The sequence below is a fragment of the Myzus persicae genome, unplaced genomic scaffold (assembly GCF_001856785.1).
Source record: "Myzus persicae strain clone G006 unplaced genomic scaffold, MPER_G0061.0, whole genome shotgun sequence".
In the NCBI taxonomy this organism is placed as follows: Eukaryota; Metazoa; Arthropoda; class Insecta; order Hemiptera; family Aphididae; genus Myzus; species Myzus persicae.
The window spans coordinates 462,677-480,195 of NW_019100925.1; the positions used below are offsets into that span (position 1 = coordinate 462,677).

The 17,519-nt window shown below is 30.8% G+C and overlaps 1 protein-coding gene and 1 long non-coding RNA gene across 2 annotated transcripts; one reads left to right on the plus strand and one right to left on the minus strand.

The window, feature by feature from the left end:
• The first annotated feature begins 466 nt into the window (after positions 1-466).
• LOC111026850 lies at positions 467-2,604 on the plus strand. The gene is made up of 2 exons (XR_002603741.1): positions 467-878; positions 1,313-2,604. It is a non-coding gene; the product is annotated as an uncharacterized LOC111026850 (long non-coding RNA).
• Positions 2,605-3,452: 848 nt separating this feature from the next.
• LOC111026855 lies at positions 3,453-14,376 on the minus strand. Its single transcript, XM_022305013.1, has 10 exons — positions 13,544-14,376; positions 12,672-13,031; positions 11,899-12,123; positions 11,536-11,787; positions 11,259-11,425; positions 9,078-9,618; positions 5,609-5,968; positions 4,168-4,392; positions 3,803-4,054; positions 3,453-3,659 (listed from the first exon to the last, which is right to left on the minus strand). Exons 1-10 carry the CDS (start codon positions 14,073-14,075, stop codon positions 3,493-3,495), a joined length of 3,081 nt encoding a protein of 1,026 aa, XP_022160705.1. The 5' UTR covers positions 14,076-14,376; the 3' UTR covers positions 3,453-3,492.
• Positions 14,377-17,519: the final 3,143 nt, after the last annotated feature.

Here is a 17,519-nt window from a genome sequence, read left to right on the forward strand (position 1 = left end):
ACAGTCCTTTTCAGGACTAACCTTGTGAAAATTAATGTATTATTTTAATGTAATATATTATTTATCATTTTTCTCTTGCAATTTTTGGTTTTATTTTCATTGAATAAATTAAATATATTCTTACAAAATTTCCAATGTGTTTGTTCTTTATGCCTAGTATTTTATCCCAAATCCAATTACCTATTATCGCATATTCACATTAGTCATTAATTTAAGTATTATAATATTTTTTCATTAGAGTTATTACTTACATTAAATTGAAATACATAAACATTAAAATGGTAAAATTAATAAGACTACATTTTTGTACAAAATGGTACAAAAAATATTGTTGTATGGTGATAACATTGATATGATATGTTTAATTGATAATGTATGCCACGCCCCCCCTGGAGACCGTGTTCATTGTTCAAGGCCATAATCGCCTGATTCGGCCAACGCACGGAGTTTCGTACCCCTGCTCCGAGCGTCGCTAGGGGAGACCCCCAGAACCCCCCGAGAGGGCTGAAAGTGGATTTCGGTCCACGGACACTGAATCGTTGCAATTCTAAAAGTAGCGTCTGTGGGTGGGTTAAACCTCAAAAGTCAGAGAAGGTGATAAGGATTTGTAATAAGGGGCTTTGGAGGTGTCGTTTCGAAGGCGGGAACGTTTGAAAATCCAAAAATCTGTGATTGAACGGGATTGATAGTCGATACGGTCCAGTCTTGTGCTCTTACAAATGTCGAAACCTAAAGTGTATAAATGAGAGCCGTATTTGAGTGTCTAACAAGTCAGTCACGTCCAGAGAAAATCGATTGACGTTCAATTTAGTCATCTATGCAGGCAATCTGGGCCAGCATGTAAGATATGTGGACACGGTGATGAGCAGCTGTAGCCTGTAAGTGAGAATTTCTAAAAGCTTATAAAAGGACATAATACAGTAGCTCGTGTGGTCACTCGTTCGCTGCATTGTTACGGACAATTAAAATTCAAAACAACAATCGATTCACAATGTAAAACCTTCTTGGATAGGTCTTGACTTAACGATACTGGTTAATTCTGATTTCACAATTGTCTGGATAATGAATTACAACTTTACTATGTGAACGCCAAGCAATATATTAGTGTCAACGTTAGTATAACTTATTAAATGAGAATGAAAATAAACAATTTGCTAAAAAAAAATAGATTTATATGTCAATTTTTATTTATTAATTCGATATTTAAATAAATTTACATGACATAGTTAAGTATGTGCTACTTTTCATAGAATTTAGAATTGTGTTTTGTATTTCAGATATATTTTGTTAAAAAATGTTATTTCTATTATAGGTATACACTAATATATACAAATACATGAAGACAATATACAATATAGTAGGTACATGATTTTATTATACTTATTATTAGCCATTAGGTACTGTTTTCTTTATGTTTATTTAAGTGTAAGTGAACCGCATAACAGAGCATACATTAAACAACATAAGAACAGTTGAACCTTGCTCATTGAATGTATATTATACGATTCAGTATTATTCTGGAATCTGGAATTATAATCTACATCAGTCAGCCTAAAATATATATTATATTTTAATTATTATATTCTCTGTTTGAGTGATTTCAGTTAAAGTTAGTATAAAAAATAATGAAAATCAATTTACATGACATTAGTATGCGTTTTACAGACACAGAATTTAGAATTCTTAAAACCTGAGTTCAGTTACAGCTGTACCCTCAGTAAAACTCAAAGTAGATGTGCAGTTTGTGTAAAAAGAATAGCCATAAGACTATAAATTATCATATAATGTTTTATTTATTATAATTTTTTCACTATTTTATGATAAATTGCCTTATTTATATTGATTTTTGTATCAATGAATCACATAATAGAGTTAACATTAAATGCAAATTCAATTATTATATTATCAAACAACAGAATTATGTGTAGGTAAGTCAAGCAATATAGAGGTGTCAACGTTAGTTTAACTTATTAAATGAAAATAAATAATTTTGTAAAAAAAATTAGCTTTGTTTGTCAATTTTCTGTTTATTAATTTGAAAATTAAATACATTGTAATCATCGACATGTCAGTAGCAAATATTATGCTAGTACACTGCAATTTCTAATATATCTTGTTAAAAAATTAAAGATTTTACAATAGGCATGTGCTAATATTTAATATATATATATATAAATACATAGACACAATATAATCAATTATGAAATACCTATATGTAGTTAAAGACTAAAGAGCCTATGCATTATCTATATTATTATGTAGATATTGTCTTACTTATGTTGATTTAAGTATTAATGTACCATGTAACAGTCATATTTTGTATTGAACATTGCTCATTAAAATAAAATCCAGTTGATACTTGTGTTCAACAATGCTCAAATCTATAATATTATCCTGGATTTACTATATACATCAGTCTGCCTAAAATACAAATTTAACAGTACCTATTTATTATGTACTATCTTTGAGTAAATTCAAACAGAAATAACAGAAATGTGTGTAGGTACGTCTAGCAATGTCTAGTTAATGTTAGTTTAACTTATTAAATACAATTAAACAGTTGACGGGAAGGAAATAGCTCTGTCGATGAATAATAAATGTAATTAGACCCAGAATTTAGAATTGTTTTTTTGTGCGTTAAGCTCAATTACAGCTGTACTGTCAGTATAACTAAATGTAGACATTATGCCATTATATCTCTGTATGTGAATAATTTTATATTATTATTATTATTATTTTTTTTTTATTTCAAAGTTCTGGTTACTAAAGAATTAAACAGGTTAAACACTGGATCATGGCGTTTGTAGCAGACCGTCCGAATTTCTTCGTTATCAAACGTTTGCGACATTTTCTGCTACAGAATTTCCTTATTCAGTGTTAGGTATATTATTTTGTTACCGTAACCAAAGTACTCTCTTTATTATGCTATGTCTAGTTTATTACTTACAACATAATAATGTATTCAAAATTAAAATCACTTTACCATCAATAAATCATCAAAATTATAAATAAGTACCTACTATATAATATATATTAGGTAGGTAATAATATTGAAACAGTCTGAAACTTAAATAGGAGCTTACATAATTGTCTGCTGTTAAATTAATTCAGTTACCTATAGAGAAACTAAAATAGATACGAAATAAGATATTGATGACAAGATAATAATATAATGATAATCATTCAATTCAATAATAATAAATATACCTACTTATTAATACTCTAATATATATATTAATATATAATGCTTAATAATATATAGATGATAATAGATATTCCAAACAGTATACAAATTACAGTTTTCATAGGTACCTAGTACAATATTTATTGAATTCAATATGAACAATAAGTTTGAGTTGATTAAGTATAATATAAAAATAGGTATACAATACTTGAAGCATTAAAGAGTAAAATATAATATTAAAAATGTTGTTAAAAAAAACATAATATAATAAAAAAATATAGTATTTTATTTTTATTTTTACTCAAAAATCATGTGATTTGTTTAAACAATAAACGTATTGGTTCATTTGGTGTCAGTAGAATAGATCTTGGATTTAATTTAATGGGAATTTTTGTATATTCACACGGAAATATTTCGAATTTCGATATTATTTCTGCTAGTCCTGTTTTGGCCTCCATAAGTGCGAATCGCAGACCTATTTGCGCCGAACAGACAACGTATATTAATTACATCATTATTTGTCTGGTTTTAATATTCTGATGAATATGTACTGTACGTAATATAATAGTATAACACACTATAGTATTATAGAACAACACTAAAGTGAACAATATTTACCAATACAAATCCTGGGTCCGTCGCCAAATGGAAGGAACGTTCCATTTGGTCTCGACGCTTTATTATCTTCTGTGAACCGTAGGGGATCAAACAATTCTGGATTTGGATAATACATGGGATCATAATGTAGTGAATATGTAGGTATCAGCACTTTCGTACCGATGTCCAAAGTTATGTCACTGTCTGGTATTTTAAACTTTTTTGTACACACTCGCAGTAGACCAGGCCCAGGTGGATGCATTCTCAACGTTTCTAAAATAGACAATAGTATTTGTAGTTATGAGTTATAGTATTTTAAAAAAGGACATTTTTTTCATAATTATCATCAAATTTTTCAGTTTTGTACATTAAACTTGCGCTCTAACCATTCAACACCATATCCAAATACTTCATATCTTTTATCGCATCGTAAGTGAGAATCCCTTCGTTTTCGTCTAGTGTATGTTTGATTTGTTTGCGCAATTCAATTTGAATTTCTTGATTCAAAGCTAACTCGTACAGACAATAGCTCATAGCAGATGCAGTGGTTTCAAAGCCAGCCGCAAAAAATACAAATGCGTTTGAAGCTAAGACATCGTCAGTAAATAATTCTGAAAATTGTTGGAGATTATTATTAATTTATTATTATGGACCGATTAAATATAAGGAGAGCAAAAAATGTATGGATATCACATTTTGTCAGTATAATATAATAGTGGATCTGAAGTGACCGAATTAGTAATTACATAATAATATATTAATATTTTATTAATTAAATTAGTTGTTACTTGTTCAAACATATGAATAGTAGGTAAAAATTAATAAAATATGTCACATATATATTATAATCATTAATCAATTTTTAATTTTAATAAAACATATTATTGTACACTGCTATCATACTTTCATGACAAAATAGTTTATATTGTGTTCGAATTTTGGACTCTTGAACTTAAGTTGCATAGTTAGAATAACATTCTTCAAAGTTCTGTTATAATTTTTGTTATCACAATACGAAACTATCACAAAATCTCGTTGTTAGTAAATTATTTTATACAGCCTAAGGTGAGAGGCGATATTTGGGGACTCCCTATGGTTGCGGCCACTCAGTAGCGGCATCAGGAATTTTATCTTGGGGGGCCCATTGGTGGCCTTTGAAAATGTGGCAGGGCCAAAAAGTCCCAATGGTCTTTTTCCCATTTATAAGCTCAGTATAGGGTAGATGTCGTACACACTATTTATTGTAAAGATTGTGTTGCATATACTAAGTTTTCACATAATTATTGGTTTTCATTTTAATTGATAATAAATATCATATGGGTATAGGTATATTATTTAATATTTACACACTTAAACATTAGATATCATTTTCAACAAACTTACATTAAAAATGTGTACTTTATTATAAATTTAAAGAATTTTTTTTCTTGTGGTTAGGTGGTCAAGGGGGGCCAAGAGGTGACCAAGACAAATTTAGGGGGGCCGTGGCCCGCCCAGGCCTCCCACTGGCACCGCCACTGCGGCCACTGTCTTGAATACTATAAAGTAGGAAGAATTCAGTGTCACATAATAAATTCTCAAAATCTACTATGTTATATTAATTTAGATTTTATATTCACACATACTCGACTTATACGGTCACTTGTGAACTGTGAAGTAATAATAACTATAAAATATAAAGAATTATATTCACTTATTACTTATTAGTATAATACCTATAAAGGCTATAGTTACTAGATACCTAATTAACCATGTATTTAATAATTTGACATGCAAAACATAACTAATAAGAACTTAAAATGATAAAATGTCTTTTATATAAATTACCAACTCGACTGTTGTTTAGTTTTTCATCGTTCCTCAATCTTATTAAAATTGAAATGAAATCGTTACGATCTTCCTTTTCATTTTTACGCAACTCCAGTGTATCTTCAAATAAATTTAAATAAAATTCATAGACGAGATCGGGCATACTACGTAATCTAAACAAATCGACTAGCCATCCTAGATCAATTAACCTCATAAAGTTTAATACAGACGATTTCAATGTGGGTGTAAAGACTGCCTGTCCAGCTCGTTGAAATTCTGTGTTTGCGTCAAACAATGTATTGCAATTTATCCCAAAAGCACACCTTCCAATTGTGTCTATCGTAAATTTTGATGATATATCGGTGACATTAACAATACCTGTGTACAAAAAACATGATAGTTAAAATTCTAAACACAATAATGTAAGGTAATGTATGGTGTATTGGTGACTGGTGTGTATAATATTTTACTATGTTTTTTTAAACAAATATATTAATATATCACCGTATAGCCGTATGGGCGTATGGCGTATAGGTATATGTTTGTAAACTTTATAAATACTTACTATATAGTATATGCTATGATGCTATATAAATTATCTAACCATAGATCTTAACTAGAGATGAACACTTGTACTTAAAAACCCCCAAAGTTAAAATATATATTATGCACTTTTGCATTTAAAAACAAAAAATATGCATTTAAATTTGTATGTGAAAAAAATGAATTAATTATATTTTAATTATTTAATAATACTTAAAATTTAAAATAAATAATTGCTTTTGTCTTCTTCATTTTATATTTATTCTACTATAAATTATGGCGTACAACTGAAGTTCACTTCCTACACTCGTCACTGTGTTATCAGCCAGACATTGAATTACTTAACCGATAATATTAATATGATATATTATAAGAATGCACATATTTAAAAAATAATTGGTCAGTGCGTATTTACGGGGGGAGGTTAGAGAGAGATGTTTCTGAGTTTCTCCCTAATCCCCTTTGCGGTTTTTATCGTAGTTCTTAAAATATGTAATTTGTAGATAATACCTATACTTAAATACTCGCTTTATTAGGTATGTACCTATATTAAATATAAAAAGAAGGAATTGTTTTTATCAAAAGAGAATAACCTGTGGGCTGATCGATTTTCGTTAGTGCTGCTGATCTCGCTCCAACGACCCGTTGGAACAGTGAATTTAGACCCAGTTAAATTTTACTGGAGGTAAATGTTCCCGGCGGAGTTAAATATCCCTGGTGAAATTTTACAAGGGATAAAAATACCTAGACAATATTTACAGGGGGTAAATAATCGCTAGTGATATTTTACCTCAATGGTGTAAAATATCACTGAGTCACTGAGATAAACTTTCGCGGTTACACTCGTCACGCCAATCGCATCATTTACAATGCGCAAAAAGTGATAACTTTTTTTTTAGACAGAGTAAAGTCGTGAGTGCAAATTAAAGCTGGTTTATGTAGACTTTACAGGTTCAATACAACTTCACGAAATTTTCACTCCAATTTGATAAAGTGTACATGTTTTTACCATGCTGTCATTCGCGGTGTGAAATAATATATTTATTATTATTATTAGGTATTAGTTATGGGTAAAGTTCGGGACGTCTTGCATGATTTTTTGGGGTGGTTATAAATTATTATTTTAAGTAAAATATAACATTTGTTATGTAGAATTGAAACTATATACAAAGTTTTACTTTGTATAATTTTGCAAATTTTGTTATAGGTACAAGAAAAACTACATATTTCAACTTATTATATAAAAATATTTTTTTTTCAAATGTTACTATTTTGATATAATATGTAATATTGTTGGTCAATATCATGTTTGAATAACATTTTTAGTAAAATATTTGCCAAAATGAATTACCTTTACATGGTATTAACTAATAATAATAATAATAATAATAATAATAATAATTATTATTATTATTATTAATTATTAATTATCTTTATCAATTAATAATTGCTATTGATAATAATATTATACGATTAGGAGTTTAGTGATGTCTAGATTCTATATAGTATTGATAATTAAAAATCAGTTTGTATTGTGACGACTGTAATTTCGTACTGTAGTACGATGTGTAATTACTAATTAAAAAGTGTCGAAACAGTACAATATAGTACCTATTTATCCATATATTTTTTTTACTACCTCAATTTAATCATTATTTTTTTTTTAAATAAATCTTTTTTGATTATTTATATTTAATATGACTTAAATATTTATGAATACTGTAGAAGTTTAAATACATATTTATCTAAATACAACTTAAATTTATATATTTTTTTATAATATATTATAAAACATATTGTATGATATAGGTTTCAAATATAATTCACAAAGTAAAAAAAATGTTTATCATTATAATTATTTATCAGAGTATTCTGTTTTTTTTTTTTTGAAAGATGTTAAAATGATTTTAAATTTCATAAATGTATTTATTTTAAATTATTTTTTCATCTAAACTCAACTACCTGCCTACTATAAATGTCTGATCACTAGACGTTAATTGATATTTGATTAAGTCATTTGACTATTTGAGTTTACACTAAACGGTTTATATTTTATAAATTTATAAAATATATTATACCTACTACAGTACAAGTGTACAACGTTCCTAAAATTTACTGTATGCACTCGATAAGAGAGATTTTAAAAACAGCTTTCACTTGTTATTCAATGCGGTGTATTACATTATGTTACACGTCCAACGTTTAATCAGTAGTTTGATTCTAAAATATTTATTACTTATTTTATTCTCATGAAATGTTTTATCAATATTAGTAACTTAAGTTTTTTACTTGTTTTAAACTAGATAGCCGGTAGGTATATCTATAGTATATTATGTGATAATTTGCAAACCTCCAAGGCTCCAAATTAAATATTGATTGCAATTATATCCATCGATTATATTGTTTCGTCAGTCATGATGAGGACATAACTCATATAACATGTTTTACCAAAAAAAAAAAAAACGAGAATGAAAAACGAGCACCAACAAACCATATATATTCCACCAACCATGGTTGTCACGAACATTGGGTGGTTCAGATATGCAATAGACGGAACACAGAAGTATTTAAATTGTATATGCAAATATACTATACCAACGTATTTATCAGCGGATATTGTAATTACTGTACTTTATAGTTTATTTATTGACTATAGGATACAAAGTTATCACGGCATCACGCAAATTATATTTCACGTATAGTTATAGTCGTATAGAATTGCTCTTACCGCTTCTTAGTTTCTGCCACCTATATAGCATATATTATAGATTTAACAATGGGAACTTTTAGACTCTCTACAGCTATTGTCAATTTATAAAGTATAACGGTTATTGACTTATGCTTATACTAACAACTGCCCATCAAAATAGTCTAAAATATTGACGTTGACGGTATAATCTGATGCAGATGCAATTTTCATACTTCTTATTATGAAATTTAATACCTTGGCCACCGGACGTAAGGAGCAGCAGTTTGTCGGTGAGTTGGCCGGTGCACACGTGCAAACTGGCGAACATGGCTTTAAGCTTGGCCACGGTGAACGTGGGACTTAACTTGGCTCGGACGGCTTTCCACTTGTCTCCCCTTAGGTTCACTAAGCTGTTGAACAGCCCGTCGTGTTCGAACGACGTCCGGCTCATCACTCGGTCGTGGAACGACGCGAACTCTGTGGCCAGCACCGCGTGTACCAGCACCGGGTCACGCACTACCAGCATTGGGTGCCGGAGCTGGTACAGTCCGAAGAACCGGTGGCCCGTGAACCGCCGGTAGAGCGTGTCTACTGTGATGGTGCCCGACTCACGGCCCATTGTGGGCCCGGCGAAGTGACCCAGCAACGGTGTCGGTTTGGTGTGCGGCACTCCCAGCGCTGTCCAGTGTCCATAGTAGCGCGTGCAGTACACGTACGCCAATAGCGCCGACGTAATAGCGGCAATCGGCACGATCTCCAGCCAACAACTGAAGCAGATCATCACAAATGATACAAACGGTTAGTGCATGCACTTGTGCAGGCACAAATTAGGCCTAACCGACAGCGTGAAGCTCAGTATAGGCGATACTGATATTATACTTAACTGCGCACACTGCCGCCGATGACGGCGCCGGTACTACTAGTTACTGGTTTACTACTACGCTGCACATGCTGACGCAAACGACGATGCAGTCAATATTATTATTATAATATGCAGTCATTACTTTTTAGTCAATAGAGTATAGCTCATAGTGGGATTCCCCACTATCTCGGTGCAACATCCACAATAATAATGATAAAATTATGTTGTTTTGCGGTGCAGTAATCGTTTCTGCCTAAGCTAATGTATCGGCCTCGTTTATAATATATAATATATAATAATTAAATATAATATATTATTATATATTATATAATAATACAGTGTTTCTAACCTGGCCGGGTGCTTCTCATTGTTGAGGAGACGCAAGCAGGTCATCAGGAAGTAAAATTTGTATTTATTTAATTATTTGTATTTTACAATGCAGGGAAAAAATGAAAAATGACTGGTTATCGGGTATAGAATATCGATGTGGATGACGAGTGTTTAGCCCCTACCTTAATACTCACTCGAGGAATTTAATCGGTTTATATCACTACGACGCGACTTCCGTAAATTATTTTTTTTTTCAATTTATAGATGGAGTCTTTTTGAAAATCTAAAAAGGAGTTGTAGAATAGAAGAATTTGGGAACCACTAATATAACTTGATTATATAAATAGTAGGTACATAATAATAAGTAAGTATAAAGTACCTATTATATTTAATAACGGGACGGAAGAAGTAGTCCTCCTTGGACATGACGCTTAATAATAATTAAAATCATATCATCGTGAGTACTCTTATTAGGACAACCATTAACCTCTATTTTGCAATCGTCAATGCTCATTAGAATGCTGGTTTACATGCTACATGCATCTAAAACAGCAGGATTAAAAGTACCTACCTAATTCAAAACAACAATCAATTCCAATATGGTTGTTTATTCTATGATCTATATTATTATATTATTTTCTAGAGTTAATATAGTGTTATTACGGAACGACTAATTTACTATAACCTATGTCAAGAGAGAAAAAACACTCTGCGGACTGACAAAATTCCGTTCTTCTGCAGAATGTCCCCATTCGGTACCCTACCACAGTGCCATAATGGAACCAATCTCGATGGCAACGTGTCACGTGTGGGTGTAGATGCGCAGATTTGAAGTGTTCTCTCGCTGGACAGTGTTATACAGTGAATGTTTTATTGGTTTTATTTCCGAAAGTATTAAACTATTGACTATAAGTATTTTTAATCCCGGAGTTAATAGTTAATTCGATTTAAATAATTAATCAGCATTAGTTTAACGTGCACTAAAAAGTGTTTGTATGCCTCTAATTCCCGAATTAACGAGCATTGAATATTGATTTAATGAGCATCGACGATTGTATATTTGTATTTTGCATATTTTGAGTGATCGTCTCGAGAAGTGAAGTGATAACAGTCTTATGAAACAAATAGCAACAGCAAATAACACATTGCAATTTGCAGGGGCCGTGATATCACAATAGTTTATTAATACTTTTGAATTAACTCTTTTACTCTTATCATTGAATAACATTTTAATGGTTGTATTATTGACCAACACTTTTGAATGATAAACGAATCGATTCATTTGGCGTGAGTAAAATTGATCTCGGCCTAATTTTGATCGGAGTTTGTGTTTCTTTACATGGCGATACTTCGAATTTCGACAATATTTCAGCTAGTCCAGTTTTCGCTTCCATCATCGCAAATCGTAAGCCTACGTTTATAAACATCCATTATTTATCAAAACTTTAAATGTACTGACATAAAAATACATTCTCGTGGCTACTAAATTAATTGAAATGTAGTATAGGTATAGGTAATTACCGATGCATATCCTAGGTCCATCTCCAAACGGGAGGAACGTGCCGTGTGGTCTTGAACTTGTATTTTCTTCAGTGAATCGTTCTGGATCAAATATTTCTGGGTCGGAATAATACTTGGGATCGTGATGTAATGAATATGTGGGTATTATTATTTTCTCTCCGACATTTAGTGTTATGTTACTGTCCTCAATTGTGTACTTTTGAGTGCAAACTCGATTTAAAACGGGAACTGGTGGGTGCAGTCTGAATGTCTCTATAAAAGTTTGTTGATAAAAAAAAGTTAATCATAAAGTTAAAAATATATTTTACTTATTTTTATTTGATTTACTGTAAATTTATAGCACAACATATTGTTGGAACTAACCGTTTATCACCATATCCAAATATTTCATGTCTTTTAACGTATCGTATGCGAGCTTTCCGTCGTTTGCGTTCAATGTTTGTTTGATATTTTCTCGTAATTTTATTTGAATTTCTGGATTCATCGCTAGCTCGTACAAGCAATAACTTATTGTTGAAGCTGTGGTTTCGAAACCAGCAACAAAGAATACGAATGCATTTGCAGCTAATATGTCGTCAGTAAATAGTTCTGAAAAGTAATATAACATTTAATCATATAATATTATATGTATATTTTTTCTTAAAACAGATTTTATTAGAATTAGTACAATATTTTCGTAGTATTTTTTGTAATTGATGTCCTAATGAATTTGAAATTAATCGAATTAATTTCTAAATTTGAATGGTGATCATATATTACAAAGATAGCTAATGCTAATAGTGATAATAATTATTAGCGAATAGCTAATAGTAAACAGTTAGACAATAGGTATTCGAGTATCCTATTTATTCAAGTTATAAAAATATCTTAGGTATTATTTACATATAAGTAAACATCTTAAGCTGATTGTTGACCATTTATTTATATGCTTATTAACATAATTATGAAACATAAATAACTTTATAATTTACGTACAATTTAATATACATGTTAATGAATTAATGAAATTCAATAAACTAATACTCGTAATTATCTAATAAGTAATAAGTAATAGTTTTTACATATCTTCCAATTTGCAAATAAATAAAACCTATTTAATTAAGATTTATAACTAATATAAAGTCTAAATGTCTTACTTTGTCCTTGTTCCTTCAGTTTTTCTTCTTCTTTCAATTTTACTAAAAGTGCTATAAAGTCGTTACGTGCATTTTCTCCATATTTGTGTTGTTCCATTGTAGTCTCAAGTAGATTATCAAAAAAGTCATAAATGTTTCCAGGCATACCACGTATCCTAAATACATCTAAAAGCTGACCAAAACCAAGTAGTCTGGTGATACTTAGTAAAGTTGATCGAAGTCTTGGAGTAAATATGGCTCGTCCCGTACGACGAAATTCTGAATCTGGATCTGATAATGTATTACAGTCCAGTCCAAATGCACAACGGCCAATAGTATCAGTTGTAAATTGAGCCGACGCTTCACTTACATCAACAATTCCTGTAAGTACAGCATTTTTATTTTTGACTTTACTTTTAGGTATAAAATATTTGTATAATATGTTAAAACTTAAAGTGTTAAATTCGTATATATGTAAATAATAGGTAGGTACCTAGGAAGGTAATTTATGTAAGACTAATCTTTTGGCTACATAGATAACAACAAATATTTTTTTATACATAAAATATATTCACGTCTAATTAATGACGTGGGTTCCTAAATATAGTCCTACTGCGTACGATCAGCAATACCAGCTATATGGTTTTTCGGTCATTGCACGCCTACGGAATTTCTTTCTTTTTATTGTTTCTGTAAACTGCATAGTATAGATTATAGAATATGAAAAATAACAAAAATCGGAACAAGTTACACATTTCGACGCGAGTATAGAAAATGATAAATACCCCAGAAGCCCTAAGTACCTATCTTACCTGTATTTATAACCATATATTGTACTACATTACACACATAACATATAGCCATTGTATTTAGGTAATATAATATATTATTACCACTGTTTTTCATCATCTGCCCATTCAAGTTGTCGATCAAACGCGCTGTGCATACGTTTATGTCACCCAACATGGACTTGAGCTTGGCTGCCGAGAAAGTCGGACTCAACTTGGCCCTGATTGCTTTCCACTGTTCGCCCCGCAAGTTCACCAAGTGATCGAACAGCTTATCGTGCACGAACGACACCTTGTCCGCGTTCCGGTCGACGAACGACCGGAAGTCCTTTACCATGATAGTGTGTACCAGCTGGGGGTCACGGATCACCAGCATCGGTTGGCGTCCCTCGTAGATTCCGAAATACCGTTGCCCATCGAATCGGTGGTACAGCGAATGGATGGCGTCGACGAGTGGTACGCTGCCCATGACCACGTCGCGCAGGCTACCGAACGGTGGCGATGGTGCGGCATGCGGTACGCCGAGCCCGGGCCACTTCCCGTAGTGGTACGTTAAGTACACGTAACACAGGAACGTGACGAGTAGAACCGCGGCGGCGCAGAGTTGGAGAAACGGAATCGACCACACACCCGACATGGCGGATCCAAGTGCACAGCCAGCAGACGGAATCGTTAACGTAATGGCGGCTGTTCACGTCCGTCTGCCCGGACGCACAGTGCAAGATCTATAAAGATGATCTTTACAGATCTCACATGTAACCTTTCACTTGACTAACTGTAACTTTTGCAACGCGCTGTGTGGATTGATGCCGTCGTCGAACAATATAAATGTGTTGATTATCGAGAACGCGTCAGTGTTGAAGGACAACTTGCAGTGTGACTAACTCGAGTGACGGCAATGCGTTAACTGTAGGTGTAGTAAAATATTATTATTGCTTTATTTATACTAAATAATTTACGCGTGCGTTTGTTGTACTATTATTATTATTTATTATGATTGACACGAGGAGAGGGTACTATAATAACAGTAGTAGTACACTAATATTTTTTTAGTAGTATCGAACCGAAGTTCAAAAATAACTACCATCATGATTACCCGGTCAGGCGTGTTCTAACATAGTCAATTTGTTATGAATATTAACGAAAAATCATCATTACTTAACAGTTTACGATATATTATATTATGTTTATTGTATATTGTGAATTTGTGTATTTATATATTACTGAGATTTATGAGTCATATAATATGATAGTCTATTTTAGGTAGGTAGGTACAAAATATATTGTAATAGTCAACGTGACGTCATTAGTGCGCCGAACTAAATTGAAGGTTGCAGAGTTATGGAGAGGATGGAACAGTTATTACTTATCATGTTAATTATTACTAATTAGTAAGTACTCGGTCCATAATAACGATTAAAGAAATCCTTCTAACCTCAAAATAGGTACCTATATTAGGTAACTACTGTAGCGGTTGTAGACTGTCCGATATTTACGAAATTGGCGGACTATTATTTTCGATAGTCGTCACTAGACGCCATTAATTTAACGATAGTTTCACTAACTATAATCGCTTTTAATATTTTAGATACCTAGATAATTTATTATATAAATTTCATTTTTTAGTAATTATAAAATATGATATGAACAATAACTACAATCGTTAAGTAAATAGTTTACCATTGTCTAAATCAATAAAAAAAAAATTATTACTTATTTAGTTTTTTGAAAATTGAATGAAAAATAAAATAAGCTTGCAAATACTAAATATTGTCAAATCCGGCAGTTTCAGAGTCGAACTGTATATTCGTGGCGTTCTTCGAACATATATTATTATGTTTAATTTGTCTACAAATTACTGTTCCAGTTGCATTTATTTTTAAGTTTCTAGTTTCAACTAAGATTCATAATAAAATAAACAATAATAATTAAATAATAATGTCAATTAATAGCTTAATACCAATTTAATAAAATGCCATTATTAAGTTATCATGCCTATGTTGTATCGCGTATAATTGTAAATGTTGAGCTATCATGGTATATACTAATAGATAATAAAAAAAAAGTTATCATGTAACACTTTACATGGTTTTTAATCCATATACTCATAATAAAAGGACTTGTCTTGACTAACCGATTGATTCATCATTGCCTAACCGGAATCACCGTTATTATGAGTATGTAAATTGATCAATATAGTTCCGTTATATTCGTACGATATAAAGACCCGCCACCCACTAAGAAAGGGTTTTCCAAAATATACGTTTAAAAAGGTTCTCAAATCGGAAAAAAAGATCTTGAAATTTACTGTTATACAAATGGACAATGGTATCCATTGGTTATTCAAGTAGATCAATTACAAGCATGCATTAGATCGTAGCGAAAATCTCAGAGATTATTTAAAGAGGTATCAGAAAAGTTTAGAGATTAAGTATTTAAAAAATATACTTAGTCCTAAATTTAATCAATGACTTGTAGTTCCCCATTTAGGTAGAGCATATAATTTCACAAATCTAGGTTTATTCATGAACGGAGGTACGCCAAAATGTAGATACACTCAAACCGAGATAACCTATATAGCGTATATATTATTATATAGAATTTGTCGTACTCTAACTGCATCCTGCATTATCTCCTGCTACCAAGGGCTCTCATAATATATATGTATTATGGTTATATTAGCCTCGAAAGACAATACCACAAAATATGTTGTGTATAAACTATAAAGAGGTATTACCATGAATTTCGAATAAAATAAAATACATTTATAGGTTAGGTTAGATTTCAATCGATAACCAATCGAAAAATTAATGCTGTGAATAAGCATTCTGGGCCCTGGGATAGGTTCACAGTTTAGAGAGAAAATAACCACCAGAAACTCGTAACACAGATTCTTTCTTTTTAAAAATTATTATTTGTTAGCTCTCCAAGAGTCAAATATTTAATTTAAATCTGTTAAAGGTCTGTAGTACGTACACGAACGTGTGCCGTTTAAAACTTTTTGCATGTCAATTGTGCAGTTTATTCCCAATTAATTGCGATGTACCAAAACGCGTTACAAGCAAATCCAATACCTATTAAAAATATTAAATCATAAATTGTTAGAAATAGCTATATAGGTATTATAAATGAATAGTTAGCATTGTTATTATTAATGCATTGGATTATGAAATCATTAGTTAAAATAATATGAACATCGTTATTGTCTATACCGGATAAATGAGACGTGTCATCAATACGGCATCATATTTAAATTTAATTTTTGGTTTTCATAACTATTTTTATAAAATTAATATTCTAAATAGTATATTATTATTTTGGTGGATATTGGACTTATGTATGAAATAGGTACCTAATGAAGTTCAAGTGTAATCTTTTAAAAATAAATATATATATATATATATATATATTAAACGTTATGTAATTAATCGAACAGTTTACAGTGATAATCACCATAATACTGCATTTATAAATGTATATTTTATAATATCTACCTACGTAATTACTTACACATATCTACTTCTAACTGAGTTTTAAAATGAATACATTATATATTATACAATATAAACACACATATATATATTTTTTTTTTATGTGGTGATTTATAGAAAATAACAAATATTATATTTGCTCTATTTATGTTATTTTATCAGTTTGATTTAATATGATAAATATTTTATATGATAAGTATTATATAAACGTATTATCAAGGATGAAATTCAAGCTATAACCTATTGTCAACAGAATTTTATTATTATTTGGAGCAAGTCAATGTTAAGTACATATTTCTTCATATCACGCCAATAATCGTCCCAATGAATCGATGATATTTATCTACTGCTATTATAACAACTTAAAAGGAACCTTGTATTCAATTTTTCAAGCTTCAGATCAAATTTAAAGTCAAATTTGATTGACATTCATAGAAAAAACTAAATAAATTTAAAATGTCTACAACATAATAACTCAAGACGAGTCAAAATATTTTACTATGTAAATTATATGATATTTTTGTGTTTACAGTAATTATTTATGTTACTAATATGCAATAATACTACAGTAAGTTAAATTAATTTTTACC

What these genes read in the sequence shown, in the direction of transcription:
- LOC111026855 (XM_022305013.1), bottom strand. Translation starts at nt 14,075, where the DNA reads ATGTCGGGTGTGTGGTCGATTCCGTTTCTCCAACTCTGCGCCGCCGCG. An exon ending in CATTCAAAAGTGTTGGTCAA is followed by an intron (nt 9,619 to 11,258) that starts TAATACAACCAT and finishes ATGCACTAACCG; the next exon opens with TTTGTATCATTTGTGATGAT. An exon ending in CGGACCCAGGATTTGTATTG is followed by an intron (nt 3,660 to 3,802) that starts GTAAATATTGTT and finishes CGGCGCAAATAG; the next exon opens with GTCTGCGATTCGCACTTATG.